Genomic DNA, 22617 nt, shown 5'->3' on the forward strand with positions numbered 1-22617 from the left:
CTCTTCAGCCAGAGTCATCCCACCATGCACACCTCCATTACTCTTCCATCACAATCATCTGCTCTTCACCTCTCAGACTCTCTTTGCCATCATACCTGCGCCTACTGATCAAGTCTAAGAGAAAGATCCAATGTTTTATCAGACAACTAATCTTCATGGAACCCACATGCCTAAATCACAAACAATTTCCGTAATATGTACCAGACATCATTGACTTTGTAATTGAACTCATTGAATCATGGTTTATGCCAAAGCAATAGAAAAATCTGAAGTATCAATGAGCGGATGATGGCAATAAACAGATGCTATAAAGAGTTCATCTTTAGTCTTTACAAAATGCTCAGTAATCAGTCCTAATAATCGGGCGTGGTTTGATTTTGATTTGAATAAAGAATGACATCCTGAGTCAGTTTGCAGAACAAACATAGTAACAAAATACAGAAGTTCATGCTCAATTCAATATTGGCAACTTCTGAATGGGCCTTTAAAATAGTGGCATGGAAGTGAGGGAGTTATGGTTTCACTAGAACTGCTTTAGAGGCATCCAGGTGGTTAAGGCGGCAGGTTCCAAGGAGATGCTCTGGGAGCTCCTCTTGTGCATTAGCCTGAGCAAGAAAAAAATGTCATTTGAACTTAATTATGAAATATGAAATCATCAAGAAAGGTGGTACTACAAAACTGTGGAGTGTAAATACAGGACATGCATATGAGGGCACAATGGTATAGAGATGCTAAATAGAAAAGAAAACAAAATATTGTAATATGCATAGCAATGAAATGGCTTTATTTTAATGATGAGAGCTGTCCGTTGAAAAAGTAGAAACACAATAAGAAATTTCCATTTTCAACAACAAAAACTGTTGAGCCCTATCACAAATGCTCTCATTCACAAAAATTCTTTTCCAATGGGCAATTGGAAATGTGTGGCGAAATTACGCCTTTAGATTATGTGCGCACACATACAACAAATATGAAAAAAAAAAAAAAAAACAAAAGAGAGAAGAACACGAATTTACGTGATTTGGCAAAGTGCCTGCGTCCACAGAGTCTCTGCACAATTTTCACTCTCAATCAAAAACTACCTTGGGGTTTCAAACCTCGGCTACAATTATGTATATATAGTCCCATATGAAAACTCCAAAATATCCTCATATGATAATACAGTTACATTGCCCTTTGACTTAAACGTACAATACCGTCTCGCAGGGGGGCACCCCCAACGCACCTCCACTTAACTTAGTTTAAGTAGATACGGACACCTCACGCATGGAGGGTCCATTTGTAACAACCTTTAGGTGGATACCCTTTGAAAAAATATGAGCTATAACTCAACAATCTCCACCTTGGCAAATATTCATCCATTTGAGGCTTTCAGACCTGTACCTCCACCTAAAGCTGCATATCATTGGTCAACAACTAGCAATATGGAGTAAGTTCAACTAATGCAAGAACTTCTCCTTAGTAACAACCTTTATCAACATGTTAGCTGCATTTTCTTGTGTAACCACCTTAATCAACTGAATATCATTAGCACCAATCAATTCTCATATCTTTTGATATCTAACTGCCATGCGCTTTTTTCTGGCATGATAAACTTGACTCATTGCTAAGTAAATAGTACTTAGACTATCACAACACAAATGAATGGTCTGCTGCTCTATGTTGAGTTTAGTTACCAATCCCTTCAACCACATAGCCTCCTTTGCAGCCTTTGTCACTGCCATGTCCTCTGCCTCAATGGTAGATAATGCAACAACTGATTATAACATGGATTTCCAACAAATAGACCCGCCTACCATAGTGAATAAATAAATTGTGGCTTACATTTTGTCATCCAAATCTCCTATACAATCTGCATCAACAAATCCTTGAACTAAAGTTGAATCCTGTTCTATACCAAACTCAATGCCAAAATCTGTAGTGTCTTTCAAGTAATGGAGGACCCACTTCAAAGTACTCTAATGTTCCTAGCCTTAATTTGCCATAAGCTTACCATACTAACTGCATGTGCAAGATTTAGACGAATACAAACCATAGGGAGGGGTTTTTTTTATAGAGAGAGAGGTGAGTGCATACATCAAGAAACCCATTGCATTGGCATACGGTACCCTCGACATCTCCTCCACATCCTCCTATGATTGTGACATTGTGTTGAAGATATCTTGAAATGATTTGCCAATGGGGTAGACACTAGCCTAGCATTGCTCATGTTAAATCTCTTCAACACCTTCTCTATGTGAGCCTTTTGAGACCCAAAGCTTCTGACCTTTTCTGTCTCTTTGTATTTTTAATCCCAAGGATTTTATTTGCAGCACCAAGATCCTTCATCTCAAATTCCTCACTAAATAAGGGTTTTAAACCATTTAACATCACAAATATTCTTTCAACAATCAACCTATCATCAATATATAATAGTAGAAAGATAAATGAACCAGCAAATAGACTTCTAAAGTAAACACAACAATCATACTCACATTGGGTATGTTCAATACTCATCATGTATGAATGAAAACGCTTGTTCCACTGCCTTGGCAATTGCTTCAGGCTATACAATTATTTCCTCAATTTGCAAACATAATTCTCTTTTCGTGAAACCTTCCGACTACTCCATATAAATTTGCTACTCCAAATGACCATGAAGAAATGTTGTTTTAACATCTAGCTGCTCTAACTCCAAACCAAATTGAGCTACAATGACCAATAAAACCTAAGTGGAGGTATGTGGAACAACCTAAAAAGATACCTAATCATAATCTATCCCTTTCCTCTGAGAATACCGTTTTGCCACTAATCTAAGCGTTGAATTGTTTATCATTTCTTTCTGAAGTATTATTTTTATTCCTAAACACCCATTTGCATCCCACTGCTTTCCTTACCTTAGGAAGTTCCACCAACTCCCAAGTCTGATTTTTATGCAAAGACTCAACCTCCTCCATCATAGCTTCTATCCACCTATTTCTCTCTAAGCCAAAAACTTCATCCTGGAAAGAATATGAATCTCCAATACCACTAACTTGAGCAAAGGAGACCATATCCTCAAAACCATATCTTTGCGGAGCATAGGTAATGCGTTTGGGTATGTCTATAGCTACAATGTGGTCATCTGATTGCTGCTGATCATGCTGCTCAACTGAGGGCACTTTTGGTTGCTGGTCCTAAAGTTTACCAAGCGGCACCTACACCTCTGGCTCCTTGTCAACTTTACTGTATTCTCATCCAACACCACATTTCTGCTTGTAAATACCTTCTCATCCTCTAGATCACACAACTTGAACCCTTTTAACCCCCTTTTCATAGCCAATGAAAATGCACCTCTTGAATTGAGTGTCTAGTTTGGATTGAACCTCACTAGGAATGTGAGTGTATGGCGGACAACTTAAGATCCTCAATGTGGAGTAGTCAATCTCGACTTGTTCAAACTTCTTCGGCTACTTTACAATCCAGCTTTGCAGAAGTTGAGTTGTTAATAATATAAGTTGTGCTGACTGCATCTACCCAAAAAATCCTTGGGCAATTCTGCACGTAGTCTCATACTCCAAGCTTTCTCAAGCAGGGTCTTGTTCATTCTTTCAACCACCTCATTCTGCCATGAGTCCAAAGAATCGTAAAATGTCTAAAAAACCTCAAACCTACACAAGTTCAAACACTCATCAGACTTATACTCTAGCCCCTTATTTGATCTGAGACACTTCACTAATTTTCCCGTTTCTTTCTCAACTCTGCTTTCCACTGCTTGAATTTGGAGAATCCCTCTGAATTTTCCTTTATGAAGCAAATCCAAAGTTTCCTTAAGTAATCATTGATGAAGCTAACAAAATACTGAGCTCTGTTCCTAGCACATATCCTTGCAGGCCCCCAAACATCATTGTGAACATAATTATGCTCTTCTAGGAAGATAACTTGAATTTTACTTTGCATTGTTTACCCAAAGCATAATACCTACAAAAATCAATTCTACACTCCTTCAACCCTTTCTGCAATTTTCTCTCATGGAGTTCCATTATACCTTGCTCACTCATATGTCATAGGCACATACGCCAGATCTTAGTGTTAATTGTGTTGGTATCCGATGAAATGGCTGCTGCACTATCCATAACTATACTGCCTATTAGCCAATACGGATTGTTTTCGACTTGTTTACCCTTCATAACAACCATAAAACCCTTTGACACCTTTAGGATTCCACTTCCAGGAGTTGCTGAAAAGCTCATGCAAAGTGTGTTCTAAGTAACCTAGAGAAAGCAGGTTCTTCAATTCAGAAACATGTCTAACATTTCGTAATGTTCTAATAGTGCCATCAAACATTCTAACTTTCACAATACCAACTCCAAGTACAAGACAAGGATGATCCTCACCAAGAACCATGGTTTTAAAAATTGAACCAGCAACTACCCCGGTAAAGTTGCTAGGTCGGTTGGACCGGTTTAATCAGTGGATCGGTGGTCTAACTGGTGACATCGACATGATATCATATATAGTTAAATATTATATAGAATTATTTATTTATAAAGTATTATTAATTATATATCTAGAAGTACAATTATGACAAAATAATTTCCATTACTAAAATATATGGTTGAAATGAATATATAATCTTCTTTTTGGAAGAAAATTAGATTTTTTATTGTAATGCAAATCAAATCTTTATCTTTGAAAATTTCAGGTCAAATAAGGAAACTATGAAATGAAAATAAATTGACATTTGAGAACATTTAATAAGCTAATTAATAATTTAATAATTAATAGTAGGGCTAGAATTATAGGAGGTTTAGAGGATTTAAGCTTAGAGTTTCTTTTTGTTGTGTGCAATTGGAGGCTGTGTCTACTGGAGGAGGTAGCTTAGCTGCATGCCAGAAAAGGATGCATCTCGGAGGTTGTTGCTGTCGCCGAAGCTTGCTACTGTCACCAGGGAGGCTACTACTGCCGGCGGAGGAGGCTACAACAATGTCGTGGCTGCTGCACTGCTAAAGGAGGAGATGTAGCTTGGAGTGTGGATCTTATTTTTTATTTATTTTTTAAAAATTCACCGGGTTGACCCTTGTCAGGCTCCGGTTCATACAGATTCATGCCGGTTCAACCTCAATTCATTTGGTTTTTGACCGAGTCACTCTATTTCTGAGTCACATATACTACTCAGGCTAGACAAGTGGCCCATTTTGGTTTGAACTGATCGGACTGGCCGATTCAATTCGGATTTTGAAACCATGCCAAAAACTACTGATCCACCATCACATTCCCTGTAAGTATCGAACTACTCCCCATATGATATGGACAATAATGAAAGGAGCAACCAAAATCCATAGTCAAAAGTATCTTAAAGCAACTAGCAAGAGCTCTTCATCGTCTGAACTATCTGCCACAACACTTGCAGAGCTTGAAGGTCAATCTTTCTTGTTTTTCTCTTTCTTCCAAAGAGGACAATCCCGCTTATACTAGCCCCTTCTATTTGCACTTGAAGCACTCAACGTTCTTGGCCCTTGATCTTGATTTCAATCTGCCCATTAGATTATACTTCTCCTTGGATTTCCCTCTCCTATGTTCGACCTTGGCAACCACGCCCTTTGGTTCATGGCCCTCTTTGTTGAGTCTTCTTCTAGCCTTGTTGACATGAGAACCCCAGAAATCTCTTCATAGCTTAGAGTGAATTTCCCGTAGAGTAATATGGTAACCAAGTGTTCAAATGAAGAAATAAGAGAAGATAACAACATTACTGTTTCATCTTCATCTTCAATCCTCACATCTACTTTGAGCAAAGCGCTAAGAATCTAATTGAACTGATTCATACGCTGATTTGGATACACACCCTTGAGCATACAAAGAAACAACAATGACTTCTTCAAGAGCAATTTGTTTGCATTGCTCTTCGACATATATAGGCCCTCCAATTTTGTCCATAAACCCTTGGTAGTTTCCTCCTCTATCACATTGAACACAATAGAATCTGCCAAACAAGATTGGATAGGTTTTGACGGCGATATGTTCTAGTTCAATCCAATCATATTCATTCATCTTTTCCAATTTCTCTCCTTTTAGAACCTTGTAAACCTTATGTTGAACCAAAAGATCAATTATCCATATCTTCCATAGGCTAAAGTTCCCTTTACAATCGAACTTTTTGAATCTCGTCTTCACCTTGCTCATACGTGCTAGAATCCAAATGCAAACCCTAGAAAACCTAGCATGAACTTGGTGCTTTAATACCAATTGTCGCGAAATTACGCCCTTAGATTATGTGTACACATACACAACAAATATGAAAAACTAGAGAAAATCAAAAGGGAGAAGAAGAATCAAATTTACATGGTTCAGCAATGTGCCTACATCCACAGAGTCCCTATGCAATTTTCACTATCAATCAAAAACTGTCTTGAGGTTTCAACCCTCGACCACAATATGTATATAGCCTTATATGAAAACTCCAAAATTTCATCATATGATAATACAATTACATTGCGCTTTGACTCAAACATATACTATACCGTAACGTGGAAGGCTTTGCCCCCCCTCCCCCCCGACGAGGAATATGGGCCACAACTCAACAAAATGCTTTATTTCTAAGGGGTTTGTACTAAAAGTACAAAATTGTTGGAACTAACTAATCATCCAAGTTAAAATAAGCAATCAATATTTTGTTCCAATGACATTTTCATGTTCCTCAGTAAAATACCTATTTGAGGGCAGGATGTTCTTCACAATGATGATCATTTCACTATTGGAAGAAGTCATTCACAAAATTTTTTTTGTTGAATGAAAAAAAGCCATAAAATGTTAAAATATTGATAGGATGTGTATACTTGAAAAATAGGTGTTAGCCTTGGTGCCTACACCATTATTGTTTAAAGTGGTTTGATGATATTAACCTATATATTGTTCCTAGCGTTTTCCTATCTTTGCAGTTCATATTTAGTACAGATACTCGTACATGAAGTACTGGATCGAAGGCAAAGATCGGACCGAATAGGCGCCAAGAAGGAAAGATCAAATGGACACATACTTGGAAGGACCCAAGCATGACTAAAGGAAGCTTAATGTAGTCTTATATGTATTTGGGGAGTGTTTGAGGTAGTCCATGTTGTAACTTTTTTTTTTTTTAAAAAAGGGCGGCCCCTCCATTTATTTATTGATAAACCCTCACTTTTGGCGGAGGAATACTGTGGTTACAAGACAAACAATGAGAGATTACAAAAGACAAAACTTAAGAGGCCTCCCAAAAACAACACCAATATCCAGCCAAAAACAGGGTTACAAGTCCAAACAAAATAAGGACCTACAAAACAAACCTCACGCAACAAAACAAACAAAAGATAAACAACATAAAGTATAAACCAATACCAACAGGAAATCAGCTAAACATACGTCATATAAGCCGTACCCATCTTCTCCAGTTTATAAAAACCATTGATAACTCTAGGGAGTTGACTACTATTTGTAAACAAACTATTCCTTCCCATAATACCTTGTCGAGCCAAGGCATCTGCCACTTTGTTCCCTTCTCTATACCAATGATTTATCGAAAAGTATACTCCCTCCAATAAACCAATAAGCTGCTCCCAAAATTTCCCATAAATACCACAAGGAGCACTTAGTGGATCTTATCCAATTTACTACAATATTCAAATCACATTCAATATCAATACTGGTATGGCCCAAATGTTTGCAAATCTTTATTTCCTCCAACATAGCTCTCAATTTAACTTCATTATTTGAACAAGAACCAAAATATTTTGAAAAACCAAAAACAAAAGAACCTATATGGTCTCTAAGGATGCCACCACCACACGCTGGCCCTGGGTTCCCCAAGCTGCTCCCATCCAAATTTAGTTTCAACCTCTCTTGCCTCGGTTTTAGCCATCTCACACATTATATAGTTTTAATTCTTTTATTCACAATTTGCACTTCTAGATTCTGCAATATCCAAAAACCAGCATCCTGTAACTCTTGCGGGTGTGTTTCTTACATGATTTCTGAGCAAGAGTTAAGCATTGCATATGCATACTAGGACACTTGATTTATAGGATTGCATTAAAGTCACAAACTCACATTCATGGTTTTCAAAGTTAAATTCAAAGAGTTTATCAAAAACAATCCTAAACCCAAAATATGATTTCAAATGGACAAGTTTTTAACATCCTAGTTTTAAGAACATTTTTATACTTGGTCCCAGTTTTGTCGAAGCATGATTAATGTCCTAAAGCTTTAAGAAAGTTAAGTATATTTTTGTAAAATGGCATTCTAACTATATAAGATATCAAATGACCTTTCAAATTGTGTTTTCATAAATCAAGATATCTTATATTTGAGGAAAAGCTCACTTGGACAAGTTTTAATCTTCATTAGACTTTATATATTTTATATACTTTTGTCCAAGAATGTTTTAAGTGATTAAAAGGCTTTTTGGTTGGGTTTAAAACCTCAGTTATGCACCTATAAAATTTCCTAAATATCTTTGGTATTTGGGGCATAACTTTTGCTAGAAAAATAAAAAAAGGGCGATCTTGGTGCGTATGGAAAGCTAAGAAAAAATCTCACAACTTTCATGTTGAAGATTTTGACGGTTTCAGGAAAACTGTCAATGGTTTGCATCGGGATTTCCGCCCCAACGGCTAGTTTGCATAGTTTTTTATTGTTTTAAATGCCAAACGACCATAAAACGGCTAGTAGCCCACTTTTCCTATAAATACAAGTCCTTAGACTTGTTTAACAATGGTTTTGATGATTTATACAAGATTATAGTGAAAAATATCCTTGATTCCAAAACCTAGCACATTGTATTTTAGTTCATATTCACAAGTGCTCATCTCTCTTGTTCTCCAATCTTGTTTGATGCAATTCTTGAGAGAGAAGTGTGAGGTTTGCTTTGTATTTAATATTTTCTTATCCAAGGAGCATTCTCATTGTAATCATCTACTTCGTGTAAGGTTCTTGGTGAACCGCTTGGTAAAGGCTCTTTGTGAGCAAGTAGGGGTTTGTACCCAAGTGTAGGCTTGTGTACCTGAGTTGTAAGGCTTACTTCGCCGGGGAAGGAGTGTTGATAGTGGATTGTAGAATCTTTGGCTTGGTGCTAAGGCGTGGACGTAGACTTGGTGCCGAACCACGTTAAAACTCGGTGTTAAGCTTTTCTCTCCCTACTCTTTACTTGTCTTGTGCACGTTTTATATTTTATCTATTGTGATATAATTGCTTGCTTCTTGCTAAGACATTTATTTTGTAGAGAAATTTTAAATACGCAAAAAGAGTCATTCACCCCCCTGGCTCTAGATTGCATATCCGCTGTGGGGCTCACGTGTATACTCCACGGGCTACGACCGTCTAACAATAGGCTTCCAAGAATATGAGATAATTGGTCGCTTTTATGACCAATAATGCCATGGAAATAGTATTTTATTGTTGTTAAGTTTTGTGGGATTCCCCTTTTCTCCAATGAAAATTGAGATTGAAAACAATGTTCTTATTGCTATGAGATTTTTAACCATTTTATATTACAGTTGAAATTATGAAAAAGTAATATAATTCAACTAGCAAAAACATAATTCAAACTAATGGTTCAATCACAAAAAATTGGAAATTTTTGTTGGTTTTGTGCCATTAGAAATGGAAATTTCAAATAGTATTAATACTTTTGCAAAAAAGAAAAAAGAAAAAATAAAAGGTCATTAGATCAAAGCAATTGTGTTGTAGTGGTGAAAAAATATATTTTAAGATTATTGACTCATGTCCTAAGTGTTGAATATATGTTGGAAGTGTGTCCAAGGAGTGCCGGTGCCCATCATCGACATAGGATATGGCACCCTTTATTAAACTAAGTGCCACAAAGCTACAATTGCAGCAAGTATATTGAACTGTTTTGGTACTTTTTAGACCAATCCAAGAAGAAATTTAACATGCTTTTTTGCCATTTCAATCCACTTTGAGCTTCAGGGTAAATTACTGCAAATAATAAGTAGCACAGTAGGAAGATAGTTACTTTACCTGTATCAAAAATGCCATTTCAATTACAAGGTTGTTAAGGTAACCATGAACAAGACTGACCACACCCCTTGCAACTGTTGAAGACCCGATTTCGATCCCCAGCTGAATCGCAATCATACATTTAAAAATTAGCACGATACAATATGACAGTTCCCCACCATACTAATTCTTTATATATTTAACATTTACAGAAGTTACAGATCTGCATCTTTTGCACAGTTCTCCTGTGCAAGCCTGTCTAATATGTTCAGTTACCAATGAGGTAACAACAGCCCATAGCAATAAGGCAGAGACAGCGAAGTAATAGATATATTACTTCGCCAAAACAGCATGGAATATATTGAAAATCACTTTGATTCCTCTCTATATTTAATTTCCCTTTTTAAAGAGTGTGTTAGCATTAAATTGGTTATTGTCCAAGTGAACTGAAGGGGCACATAGGAATAGCAGCCAATATGCCTAGAAAGCAATTAATGCTAGAACCCTTGCAGCATAGCATTTGAAAAGAATTTCAAAATGCACATAATTTTCAAACACAATATTTTGAGATCACTTAGTCATATGGTCCATGTATGTAATCATGCTTTCATTTTACCTCCAGGTAGTTCTTCCCGTGGAAATACTTAATTTCAAGTGCTTGACCTACCAAGCATGCTTTTTTTCCAACGCTCTGCTTCACTATCCATGACCCCTGACATAAGATAAATGATAAATTCCAAGCAACCTGGATCGTGGGATGCAGTTTGTGCAATAAACAGCAAATAAAATAGTAAATTTATGATAAAGAAATTAGAATGGTGGCAAATAATGTAGTAAATGTATGGAAAAAATGATTTAGAAGAATCAAGAATATTGGTGCATATTATAAGCTGCTGAAAAATATGCCCTTCTGATAGAGTTGAATGGCGAAAAGTTACTGTTGCAGGCAAGCTCAAATAGCTTAGATTGGTGTATGGCTGAGAAAAGCAAGCTGCAGGAGAGTTGTCTAAGAGCTGGCAGCATGGTAAACCCTAAATTTTGCTATAAACAAAGCAACCGTGATGGACTGAAAAGGAAGGAAAAAAAAAAAAGAAAGAAAAAAAGTAAGATTTAAAACATGCTTCTCACTTTCCTACTAAAAAAATTCAAGCTTTTTGTTGTTGGGTTGTGGGGGAGGGGTAGGAGAGGAAGTGTGAAAGTTATAAAGTAGAAAGATTTAAACTTAAATTCATTTAGGTCTTCATTTTTTTTCTTAAATAGCAATAAACTGTAAGGTAGTATAGTACCTTTCTATTTTTATTTTTATTTTTTTTTGTTTTGATTTTTTTTTTTTTGGGGGGGGGGAGGGGAGGGGGGAGCCCTTTGCATTTGAAAATCGAAGCACTGAGATTTTCAACCAACTGAACCAAATCAATGGGTAGTTTGCTACTTGAACAGTCGTACTAACCTTAGATATGTATGGTATGAGCTTAAACCTTGAATTTCTATATGCATCATCCCCTCTGATAAAGCTCTCTAGCAAAGGTGCATCTTGTACAGGAGTGCTCATAATATAGTATAGTGCTAAACTATATGTTGTTGAACCTGGTACCTGTCTCACTTTACTGCTAATTAAGTATTTATTTCTTGGTGATACAACTGAAAAACAAATAAAATTGAACAACAGACCAGAGACTGAATTCACCTGTATGTTAACAATGAAAAAGAACTCTGGCCCACCATGTGCTGCATATTTCTGCAGAACAAAGCTTTATGTAATGTGATTGGGTAAATGCAGTGCACTTGTGCACAATTAATGGAAAGTTAGATTATGATTTTATTGGAAATTGCAGGTAAACCTGAACAATACTCCCAGGACGGCTGCCAAGATCATCTTCTCGCTTGTCAGATCTTAGCCAATCTGCAGCAACCATTTGCATCAAGGTTTGCTTCGCCTTGATCTGGATAGAAGATAACAGACAAAATAAAGTAAAATAAAATGACCAGTTTAGGAATCACGTCCAAACTGAAAGCTTTTAGCACATTTACAGGGGCAGATTGCAGCTAGCTTCATGGTAAAGTCTCTGGCAATAGGTCCAAAGCATTGAGGTCGAGTCCTGCCTTCTCCAGAGATTTTAGTTTTGCTTTTGTTGAATAATTGGGTTAAATGGACGATCTTATCTCAATGATAGGTCTCTCCCTCTATTTATAATATATGTCAAGTACATTCCAATGACCACAATAACCTACTCACACTTACTAAGATAACACTAGCACAAACTAATAATGTTGAATGATCAAAATAACCATTAACACTCCCCCTCAAGCTGGAGCATAGATATCATATGCTCCTAGCTTGTTACAAAAGAATTTTATATGGGCACCCTCCAAGGCTTTAGTGAATAAATCAGAAAGGTGAATTTGATGTTTCCTAGTGTAGAGCTAAAATAGTACATAAAACTCCTTAAGGGAGGGTGAGCGTTCATCAGTCTTATAAAACTCACTAGCATCTTGTAAATGTGTTTAGCCTACTTGCCCTTTGCTAAGCACATGTTGCTTATGGAGGTGTTGTTAATGAATTACGTTACTTCAATGTTCACCGCTTGCTTGCTATTTGCTTTCATGAATTGCTTTCTGGTTAATGCTTCCACTAACTTTTCATACAATTGGTGTGAATGTGTTCTTGTGGTACAACATCAATCCAAAAAAATTTGAGGACATTCATTTGATACAATAGGATATGAGTGACTTCAAGAATGTGTTTTTTCACTCTGCAACTCCATTTTGTTGTGGAGTGCAGGCAGAAGATGACTGATGTATCATACCAAAGTTAGTTAGTAGGTAGCAAAATGGTACTAAAGTACTCCTTAGAATTATCACTACTAAGCTTCCAAACTGACATACCAAACTAAATCCTTATTTGAAATAGAAGGCATAAAAGATATTAAACAACTAAGAATGATTTTTCACTAAATACATCCAAGTCATCCTAGAGTAGTCATCAACAAATGTAACAAAGTATCAAAACCCCAGCTTTGATGTGATATGACTAGGACCCAAACATCATAATGGACTAACATAAAAGGGCTAACCACCCATTTATTGACTCGGGAAGCAAAGGGAACACGATGATGTTTTCCCAATTGACAAGACTCTCGCTCAAGATTAAGCACAAAACTCAAAGTAGGAACCAGTTGTTTCAACTTGTCCAAGGATGGATGACCAAGGAGACAATGGATTTGAAGTGGTGAAGCAACGGCAGTGCATGCAATAGAAGGAAAGAGCGACTCAAAGTAGGTTCGCAAGCCTCACATCCTATACCAATTGTCTTCCTCGTCTTTAGATCTTGAATAACCATTAGTAAAGAAGGTTACGAAATAATTTAGTGACTCTAATCTTACTAATAGATATAAGCTTGAAAGGGGATTTAGGAATGTACAAAACAAAAGAAAGAGATGGAGAGAGTAGGATTTACTGTTCCTATCCCCTTAACTATAGTAGTCAACCCACCAACAAGGGTAACTTGAGGTAGATTTTTTGAATACTGAAGGCCAAAAAAGAAGTTGGTTACATCTGTCATATGGTCAGTGCAGAAGACTCAATAACCCAAGGACTAGTAGGAGACATACCAAATGTCACAGAGACTGTACGATTAACTTATGAGCAAAAAGATGCAATGTAATGAGATGCTTGTTGGGATGCCTAATACTATAGAAACCTTGAAATACTCTTCCTTTGAGACAGTTATAGTACATCGCGCAAACAAGTAATTGATGAAGGAAACATACTTTTGGAATTTGAGAACTCTATCCCAATACACACGCAACCTCAACACAGCAAATCAGAAATACATGCAAACAACATCCTTTGGAATTCATGGACTTTGTCCCAAAACACAACCTTCAATACCAAAGCAAAACACAAGTACACAACAAACTAGATAAAAACGAACCAGAAACACAGCAAATACCACTATTTCAGGCCTCAATAAACATTGACAAACAACCTTGGCATTACCAATCAATCATTCCCAGAATGCGGCACATGAGCAACTAAAAAAGGTGATATCTTTGGACAAAAAGCATGGTAAACAACTAGATATTACAGTGTAGGAAGGATTCAAGACATTTGGGAGGCAAGCGGAGCAAAAAGGATGCTCAACACACTCTCATGGGGGCTCCTCTAGCTGTCAAATTTTGCAGGCTAACAGATCAGCAGATTCTGTGGCTTGTTATGTGGCTGGTTTCTCAAAACATGAAGTATTTATTGAGGTTTTTAAGAGGACAGTGGCGTCCAGGATTTCTCCGCAACTGAAGTGTTTTCAGGAAACTCCTTAACCTGTTTCTGGTGTTTGGTGATGCTGATGATCCTTTGACAGCAGCAGGTTTGCATGGGAATATGATGTTAAGGATTTGGTTGGGTGGCAGTTAGGTTGGATCGTGCTCTGATACCATGTTGAATAAGTAAAATGGAAGACCTTATCTCAATGATAGAACTCTCTCTCTGCTTACAATATATGTCAAGATCTTTCCAATGACCATAATACCCTTACTAACATAACACTAGCACATACTAAAAATGCTAAATGACCAAAACAACCATTAACAATTTTGTTTCCTTTTTTTATTTTCCTTTATTTTGGGGGAGGAGGAGGGTGTGTTAGAGGATATGGGTACGAGGAAATGCCACCAACCACCTGCCCCTGTTGCTTTGTTGCAACTCATCACTTTTTTTTGGACCCAAAACACATTAAAGCATCTACACACAAACAGAGCATATTTATCAAAGGTACATTTGAGAATGCGAATGTTAAGATGGATGAGTGGTATAACATTAAAAGATAAATTAAGGAACAAGCATATACGCAATAATCTAGGTATAACACCGGTCAAAGACAAGATAAGGGAGGGGCAGCTTAGATAGTTTGGTCATTTGAAACGCAAGCCTAGAAGAGCACCAGTGAAGAGGCTGTGAAGAGGAGTGAGTTAGTTATTGTTTCTAGCAGGAGAAGGGGTAAGGGTAGGCCTAAAATAATTTGAAATGAGGTAGTGAGGAAGGATTTAATAGCTCTTAGTCTAATAGAGGAAAATGCTCTCGATCGGGTGATTTAGCAGAAAAGGATTCGTGTAGCTGATCCCACCTAGTGGGACATAAGGCTTGTTGTTGTTGTTGTTGTAACTACATTGAGAATGCCGCATGGATAAGAAAAATGTATTAACAACTATCCAAAAGGGTACAACCGGAAGATAAGAAGTCCTCCAAAGTAAAAGAGTAGTTAAAAAAAAAAAGGGAATAAAAACAGAAACAAAGAATTACATAAATATTCCCTTCCAATCCTAACCAAGTCAGGCAGCAGCACTTCCCCAAAAAAATTAAAGGAGTTGGCCCAAAACAAGCATTGAGAATGTGGCATTGCAAACAAATGTTTCCTCGTCTCCACATATTGACATCACAAATTCACAGTTATGAATTGAAGCAGATATAGGGAGATAGTCTTACATTTGGCCAGTATTTGGGACATGCAAAGTGAGCAAATGAAATGCTCTAGTGGTTAAAATCATGCAATTTTGAGCATGAACAAAAACCAAACATTTTCTTTTTCAATTGCTGTGAATATATCATAGACCATAGAAAGATAATATTTCCTCCAATGTGTTTGCCCCCAATTAATCCAAAATTGTTCTTGTGATCTCATATTACTTAAATGCTGCCACTCACCAGAACTCAAATGCCTAAAGACACAGCAATACTCCCATATAACAGGATGATAAATTTCATCTTTAGAATTTTCAAAATTTGAGTCAAGTATTTAATGGTACCTTCTGATGGTCTTCTAGATAGTTCTTTCCACGAATTAAAAATGTAGATGGATCTGCCTCAGTCCAACTGCAAGCCAAAGTACAAGTTGGATCTTTTGGAAGAGTAGTTCCATAGCAGCATGGGATACCATCTTCTCTTGCGAGCTCTTGCAAGTCCATGTAACCCCTCTTCTGAACTACAGCACACAATACTCCTAAGCCATCAGTAATCATGAACAACACCTTTGAGAAATAAATAATAAACGATTTGATGGCATCGATTAAAAAACATGCACAACATTTGTCACTTCACTCAACTCAAGCATTGGTAAAGTCACCTGCAAGATCATGCAATCTCTTCACAAGACTAGCAGCGGTAGTTAACCTAGGATGGCACATATCCTGCAATGTTCATTGTCAAAAGATCGAGCGAGAAACCAAAAGAAACAATATTACTAAATTTAACAGAATTTTGTAACCACGGTAAAAGCACAAAAATGAACAATGTATAATAAAACCAAAAAAATTAAATAATAAGAATCCTTTAAAGTCAGTCATTTGATGTATGAGGCAAGCTTCCAGCAGCATTGCCTGCTCAGTACTGGAGGGGTACACAGTCATATGCAAGCAGGATATTTGGAAAATGATCTCTTTCCCTTGCACAAGAGGAGCTACATATAGCTCAGCATGCACAATTGTACCCACGGGGATTTAAAAATTCTCTTTAACCTCTACACACATATAAGACATGCTTATATAAACTTTCAAAATTGGACCACTAAAAAATAAAAGCATTGGGGTCAAATTTGACTCCTAGACATTTTTATGATATTCTAGAAAAAAATAAAGATAAAATATAAATTATAACCTATGCATTTCCTGTGGAATACTCCAACAATTTGAACATGGCACTTTCATACTAAAAGTTTTACGTTGAAACATGGGGAAAGAGTTGACTGAATTTAAGAAAGGATGTTCCTTAGTCCCTTGTGTAGCCTAAGCCTAATAAACTCCCTAAAAGACGAGCTATAGTTCCTAGGCTCCCATTTTTTTCAAGTACGATCACATGTTCATCTCTGCACTACTATTACTACTGGAGCCAGAAAAAACAAACTGTAGCCCCTGACTCTCTAGAATAATGGCAAAACTGATGTCATAAGTTGTCATATTGTGTGATAATGAATGTTGTTAAAAATTTAATATTACAGAAGAAGAGTTGAATGTGTAAGAAATTGACCATTGATGAATGGTCTAGACTCCACCACTGGTTAAAGAAGTCAAAAATCAATCTACAATTGTAACACTACTTCCTGTTTTATAATTTCAGAAAAAGGAAATCAACTCAAACCCAAAAAGACTAAACCCTAAACCCAAAAAGACTGAACCCTTTTTTTTCTGATAGCAAAAGAATTTACAAGAGGGAGAAAGAGAAATCTCCCAAAGAAAATCTGGAACAAAGCAGAGGAAAAAAAAAAAACAACAAAAACCTACAGAAATAATAAAAACTCAACAAGCCAGCATGTTCCTCCAATCTCTTTGAATCTCCTAAAAACTATTTCCTTTGAAAAACCAAAACCAACACACCACAGTGATGCTAAGAACTGGATCTTATACCAGACAACCACCCAAATAATTTTTTTTCCCCAAGAAAATCCATGCATTCTGTTCCATCCATAACCCCCATAAAATTGCAAATACTTCACACGTCCATAAAGCTGCCCTATCCTTCCTTCTACCAAAACCCGTGAAAGAAATGGTTATTCCACTGATATAGGGCATAACCAACTCTCCCCCATTATACCAAACAACTTATTGCAAGTTCTCCAAGCAAAGTGGCAGTGTAAAAGGAGACGAGAGGCTGTCTCAGAGTCCTTGAAACAGAGCACACAAACATTAGGAGAAACAGCCTTCAAAGGTCTTCTGATTTGCAGCAAGTTGTTAGTATTTATTTTATTAAGCACAACCAACCAAGTGAAAGCGATAGGGCTTGTTTGGTATCGTTGCTATTTTCTGTTTTATGCTTCTGTCTCTGCACAGTGAAGAAACAGATCATAAAAACGCTTTTGTTTAAGTTGTCAGTTTTCTATTTTTGTTGCCAGTTTTTAGCTGTTTGCGGGAAAATTGGAAACTAGACTTTATGGTTTTTAGTTGTTTTGGCAACCTATTGCTAGAAATTTTAATATCCAAAAATACTGTTTTTAGATTAAATCATTCATTTTATGCACTTTTAAATTAAAATAAAAATAAAATGATCATATGAATTTAAATATAATTAAAATAAAAATATACATAAATTTCAAAAAATAATAATAAAGCCAATTACAAAATATTTAAACTACTTTTCAATTGTCATGTCCAATAAAATTTTTATTGTAAAGTAAATTTTGAAAGTATAATAATTATAATAGTTTTTATTTTTATTATAGTATCTTTTAATGTGTATTGTTTGTAATTTTATTATTTTAATCATATTTTTACAATGTTATTTGATTTAAAGATGAAAATGAGTATTTTTTAATTAATTTTTAATTTGTATTAGTTTTATAAATTTTAACCAAACAAGTTGCTCATTTCTGGTTTTTAGTTTCTATTTTTGGTTTTGATTTTTGTGTCTGGTTTTCAATTTTGTAATTTTTGACAGTGATACCAAACAACCCCTTAATTTTTTAGGGAGCCTTGGCCATCCAAATTATAGGAAAGAGTGGAAACGAAGGGTTAAAACAGATAAAGAAAAAAAAAAAAGGATTTGCAAGGATACACTCCTGACTGATCCAAGGACCAAGTGCAAATATCCCTCCCAGATGAAAAATTACTTCCATCCAATAAGGATAGCAAAGAAGACAAGGTCTCCTAAAATGAAGATTCTAGGAAACCAAAGGACTCAAATCCCTAACAAAAATGGATATGGCTCTATTTTTCTCAGCAAACAAACGAAAGCAACGAGGAAAGAAGTGGAGAACTTTGTTACCTAGCCAAGGGTCTTTCCATAAGTGAATGTGACCCCCTCCCCACCACAAGATTAGTGTGAGGGGTAAAGGAAGGATAACCTCCATGGACTCCCCAAAGAACATTAGATTACTATTGGTATCCCACCCATTCTCATCCAACCCAAACTTTCTTATTACTCGATGCCAAAGGGAAGATTCTTCTAGAGGGAAGCACCACATCCATTTAGCTAAAAGGACGGTGCTTCTAGATACCAACTTACCTAGACCCAACCCAACCTCATTTTTTGGCTTATAAACCTCATATGGCCACCCTTGCTAGACCACAAAATCTCTCTCTCTCTCTCTCTCTCTCTCTAAAATTTTAAAATTTGCAAATTTCTAAGTTTATAATAATCCTCATACCCCAACTGTGAAATGCTTTGCTATGCCTACAACCAACTTTTTTTTTTTTCAGTTAAATTATGCAAACGAGTTAAGAAGAATTTTTTATATATAAAATTGTACTATCTTTGAATGCTTGTTTAAAATAGTAATGAAATTACTAAAGACTTCTTTTGGCTGCATTTTGTTAAGATAGAATGAGTTTCAAAATTTTGGAAGTTTCTTGAAATGTAATGTTTTTCAGTTGAATTTTCAAGAAAAAGACAGATGACTCCATCCAAACTCAATTTAGTTCAACTCAATCCTTCCTATTCATGTCTCTTTATTGTTTTTGTTGTTCAAGCCACTGATTTTGTGGCATCTACCACTCTTCTGCTGGCCCATGGCAAGTTACCGTACTATCTGCAGCATTACTTTTTTGGTCCATTGGAGGCCCATCTCCCATTCCATATCCCTTTCAAACCTGAAGATTCGAACTAAGACCTCCAACAAGTTTAACTGTCGGGATGTCCACTAGGGGGCATACTATGTGCAGCATTAATCCTCGAAAAATAATATTATTTGATATTCTTGCCAAATGAGACCCCACCTTTGTTTTCCTCCTTAACTTCTTTTTGTTTTTTTCTTTTTTTCATTGTTATAATCAGTCTACAATTTCTTTTTTCCTAATAAAATATATATTAGATTGAGGAAGAGAAGTTACAACCTGAGTGGGGACAGGAAGTCCACCAAAAAACCAAAAAAAAGAAAGAAAAAAAAAACAATGAAATAAAAAGCTAAACAAAATTAACCAAGAAAATCCCTCTTCAATCCTTCTATATCATAGCTGATCAAGCACTTCAAACTAGCTAATTCCCATTGACCCTTCTTCACTTTATTCACAATTGGGATGCCCATTGTTTCCTCCAGGATCAAACAGCTTTAAATCCATCTCATCCATTAATTTTTGAGCTTCTAAATCCTTCGTACAAATCTCTCCATCAACATCCTCCATTAGAATGAGTATGGAGCTTTAAGAAGAAGAAAAAGAAGAAGAAGAAGAAGAAGAATAAGAGGAACAAGAAAGTAAGAAGGGAGTTGCCGGTACATCTCCTTTCTATCGTATTCTAGTTTCAGAACAATGAATGCATGTTAATTCAGCCATCGATAGAATATATTTCCTTGAAATGCAATGCATGATTTATGTCAAAATATTGAATCCTCATGCCTTACGTGCTTCTTTGAATGTGATAAAATGAAATCAGTGTTTGATGTTTAATTCTTGAAAATAGAGTGCATTGATGAATTTCAATTGCTGCGTTTGGACTTAGGAAGCCAGAATACAATGTATGAATGTGGTTTTAAGGATCAGAGAGTGACTGAATATAAAATATTTTTTAAAACCAAGATAAAGTTCCATGAATCATTGTTTTGAAATCAGTTTGTAAACAGAATTGTGTTGGCTGAAGTTTGATCCTCGTGCTTAAATTTAAATAGAGATTTATGGTTGCCTTATTTGAAATTTGGATGGATTCTGCATTTGACGTTTTAATCTCAAAGGACCTCTAATCAGAAACACAAAACAGGCACAGAGAGCAGAGAATCAGAAGAAGGATGAGAAAATACAGAGCAGAAAATTCAGAGTTAAAACGGAGAGAGAGAGAGAGAAAACCAACGACAGAGAAAAAGAAACAAATAACAAAAGAGAAGGGACAGCACCAGAACAGAGAAGAAAACAAAGAGTTTGAGAGAGAGAGAGAGAGAGAGAGAGGGAGGAAATGAGCAGAAAGAGCAGAGAATGGACGAGAGAGAGAAGAAGAAGAACAAAATACAAAGAGAGAGATAGAGGAGAGAGAGAAAAACAGCACTGGGACGAGAGAAAGGAACAGAGGAGAGAGAGAATTAATAGCAAAAAAATAATAACCAGAGCTCTAGCGGCATCCGGCGGTGGTTAGCAATGCTTCTAGTGACCGGTGGCTGCGGAAGGGTGATGGAGTGGCACGGCAATGGTGTTCAATCTGAACCAGGTCAAGCCATGCCCGCCCGAGACCCTTCATATATCTATATATATATATATATATATATATATATAATTAAAATTAATTTTAAATTTTAAAAAAAAAACATTAAAAATCAGTAAAAATTGCAATATACTTATATATACACAACAACAACAACAAATCAAGTCTTAAGTCCCACTAGGTGGGGTCAGCCACATGAATCCTTTTCCACCAATTTATGCGATTATGGGCAATTTCCTTTGACAGATTCAGGGCTATTAAATCCTCACACTATCTAATTCTAAGTTATTTTAGGTCTAACCCTACCTCTTCTACTACACCTCACAGTAACTAATTGACTCTTCCTCATTAGTGCACTATTTGGCTTATGTTGCAATTGCCCACACCACTGAGTCGTCCCTCCCTTATCTTGTCTTCTACAAGAGCTCAATCTAACTTACCGCGAACATGTTCATTCTTTAATTTATCTTTTAACATTATACCACTCATCCATCTTAGCATTCTAATCATAAATTTTTACGTTTTGGAAGTGTTATTTCTTAGTCGCCCAACATTCCTATCCACATAGCATAGCTGGTCTTACAACCGTCCTATAGAACTTCCCTTTTAATTTTACGGTTATCCTACGATAGCACACTCGAAACATTTCGTCATTTTACCCAACTTGCTTTAATTCTATGCAGTACATCTTCAACTTCTCCTTCAGCTTGCATAAAAATTGCAAAAAAGATAGAATAATAAAAAATTTTAGGCAAATTTTTGAAAATCTTAGAATGCAAGAAAATTGAAAAAATAAAAAATAAAAAATTTGAAAAATATATTAAAATAGTGAATAATTCTTTAAAAATCATAGAAAATTATTATAAATTCGAAATAAATTCAAAAAAAGTTACAAAAAATTTATAGAAATTTTGGAAGTTTTAAAATCAAGAAAATGCAAAAAAATAAAAATAAAATATATCATTGAGAAAAATCATTGAAAATTGCATAAAATTACTAAAAAATAGAGAATATTTCTAGAACATTTCTTGACTATTTTTAGCCTTTTTTCAGTGCAATTTAATGTTTGATGGCTTTCTATTACATGATTGAGTGTTTTCTTAATGTTTGAATGCATGTTCGTATTTATTGCGCATGTGTGTGTGCATGCATGCTCCCCTTTGATGAGGCATGATCTACTCAGAGCATTTGAACCTCATTTACAACCTGAAGAGCAGTAGATTTAGCATAATCACTAAGTTCGCCCGGGGATTCTATTAGACCTTCTAATTTTGCATGCATGTTCTTTACATCTTATAATTTGCTTCTTTTGTGCGTTAATTAGTATATTTTACTTATTTTGAATAAAATGAAGGAACCAAAGTCTTGCTCACTTGAATTCAAAGGTGATTTTAGGCTAACCAGATACCTTTCATAGAATAGGTGTGTAGGGGGTGCTAGTACCTTCCCCTCAGATAACTATACTCCCGAACTTGACTTTGGTGACATAGACATTGACTATTGGTTTTCTTTGGTCTTAGGCATGACTTAAAGACCAACTAATAGGTAGTAACTAGGTGATCC

At 36.0% G+C, this 22617-nt stretch overlaps 1 protein-coding gene across 5 annotated transcripts in view; it reads right to left on the reverse strand.

Moving 5' to 3' along the window:
* Positions 1–286: 286 nt before the first annotated feature.
* LOC131149196 (protein ENHANCED DISEASE RESISTANCE 2-like) overlaps positions 287–22617 on the reverse strand; it is a 53312-nt gene continuing 30981 nt past the window's right edge. For 2 of the 5 annotated variants that reach the window (XM_058099430.1, XM_058099431.1), the window contains 8 exons: positions 16064–16127; positions 15747–15922; positions 11787–11888; positions 11633–11683; positions 11396–11539; positions 10565–10660; positions 9970–10071; positions 287–605 (listed from right to left, as the gene is read on the reverse strand). In XM_058099430.1, the coding sequence (XP_057955413.1) occupies positions 513–605; positions 9970–10071; positions 10565–10660; positions 11396–11539; positions 11633–11683; positions 11787–11888; positions 15747–15922; positions 16064–16127 (828 nt within the window). In that variant the 3' untranslated portion in view covers positions 287–512. Of the gene's footprint in view, positions 606–9969; positions 10072–10564; positions 10661–11395; positions 11548–11632; positions 11684–11786; positions 11889–15746; positions 15923–16063; positions 16128–22617 lie in introns of those variants that run through there. The other 3 variants (XM_058099432.1, XM_058099433.1, XM_058099434.1) reach the window with 3 other exon arrangements.

This window comes from Malania oleifera, chromosome 2 (genome assembly GCF_029873635.1).
Source record: "Malania oleifera isolate guangnan ecotype guangnan chromosome 2, ASM2987363v1, whole genome shotgun sequence".
NCBI classification, from domain to species: Eukaryota; Viridiplantae; Streptophyta; class Magnoliopsida; order Santalales; family Ximeniaceae; genus Malania; species Malania oleifera.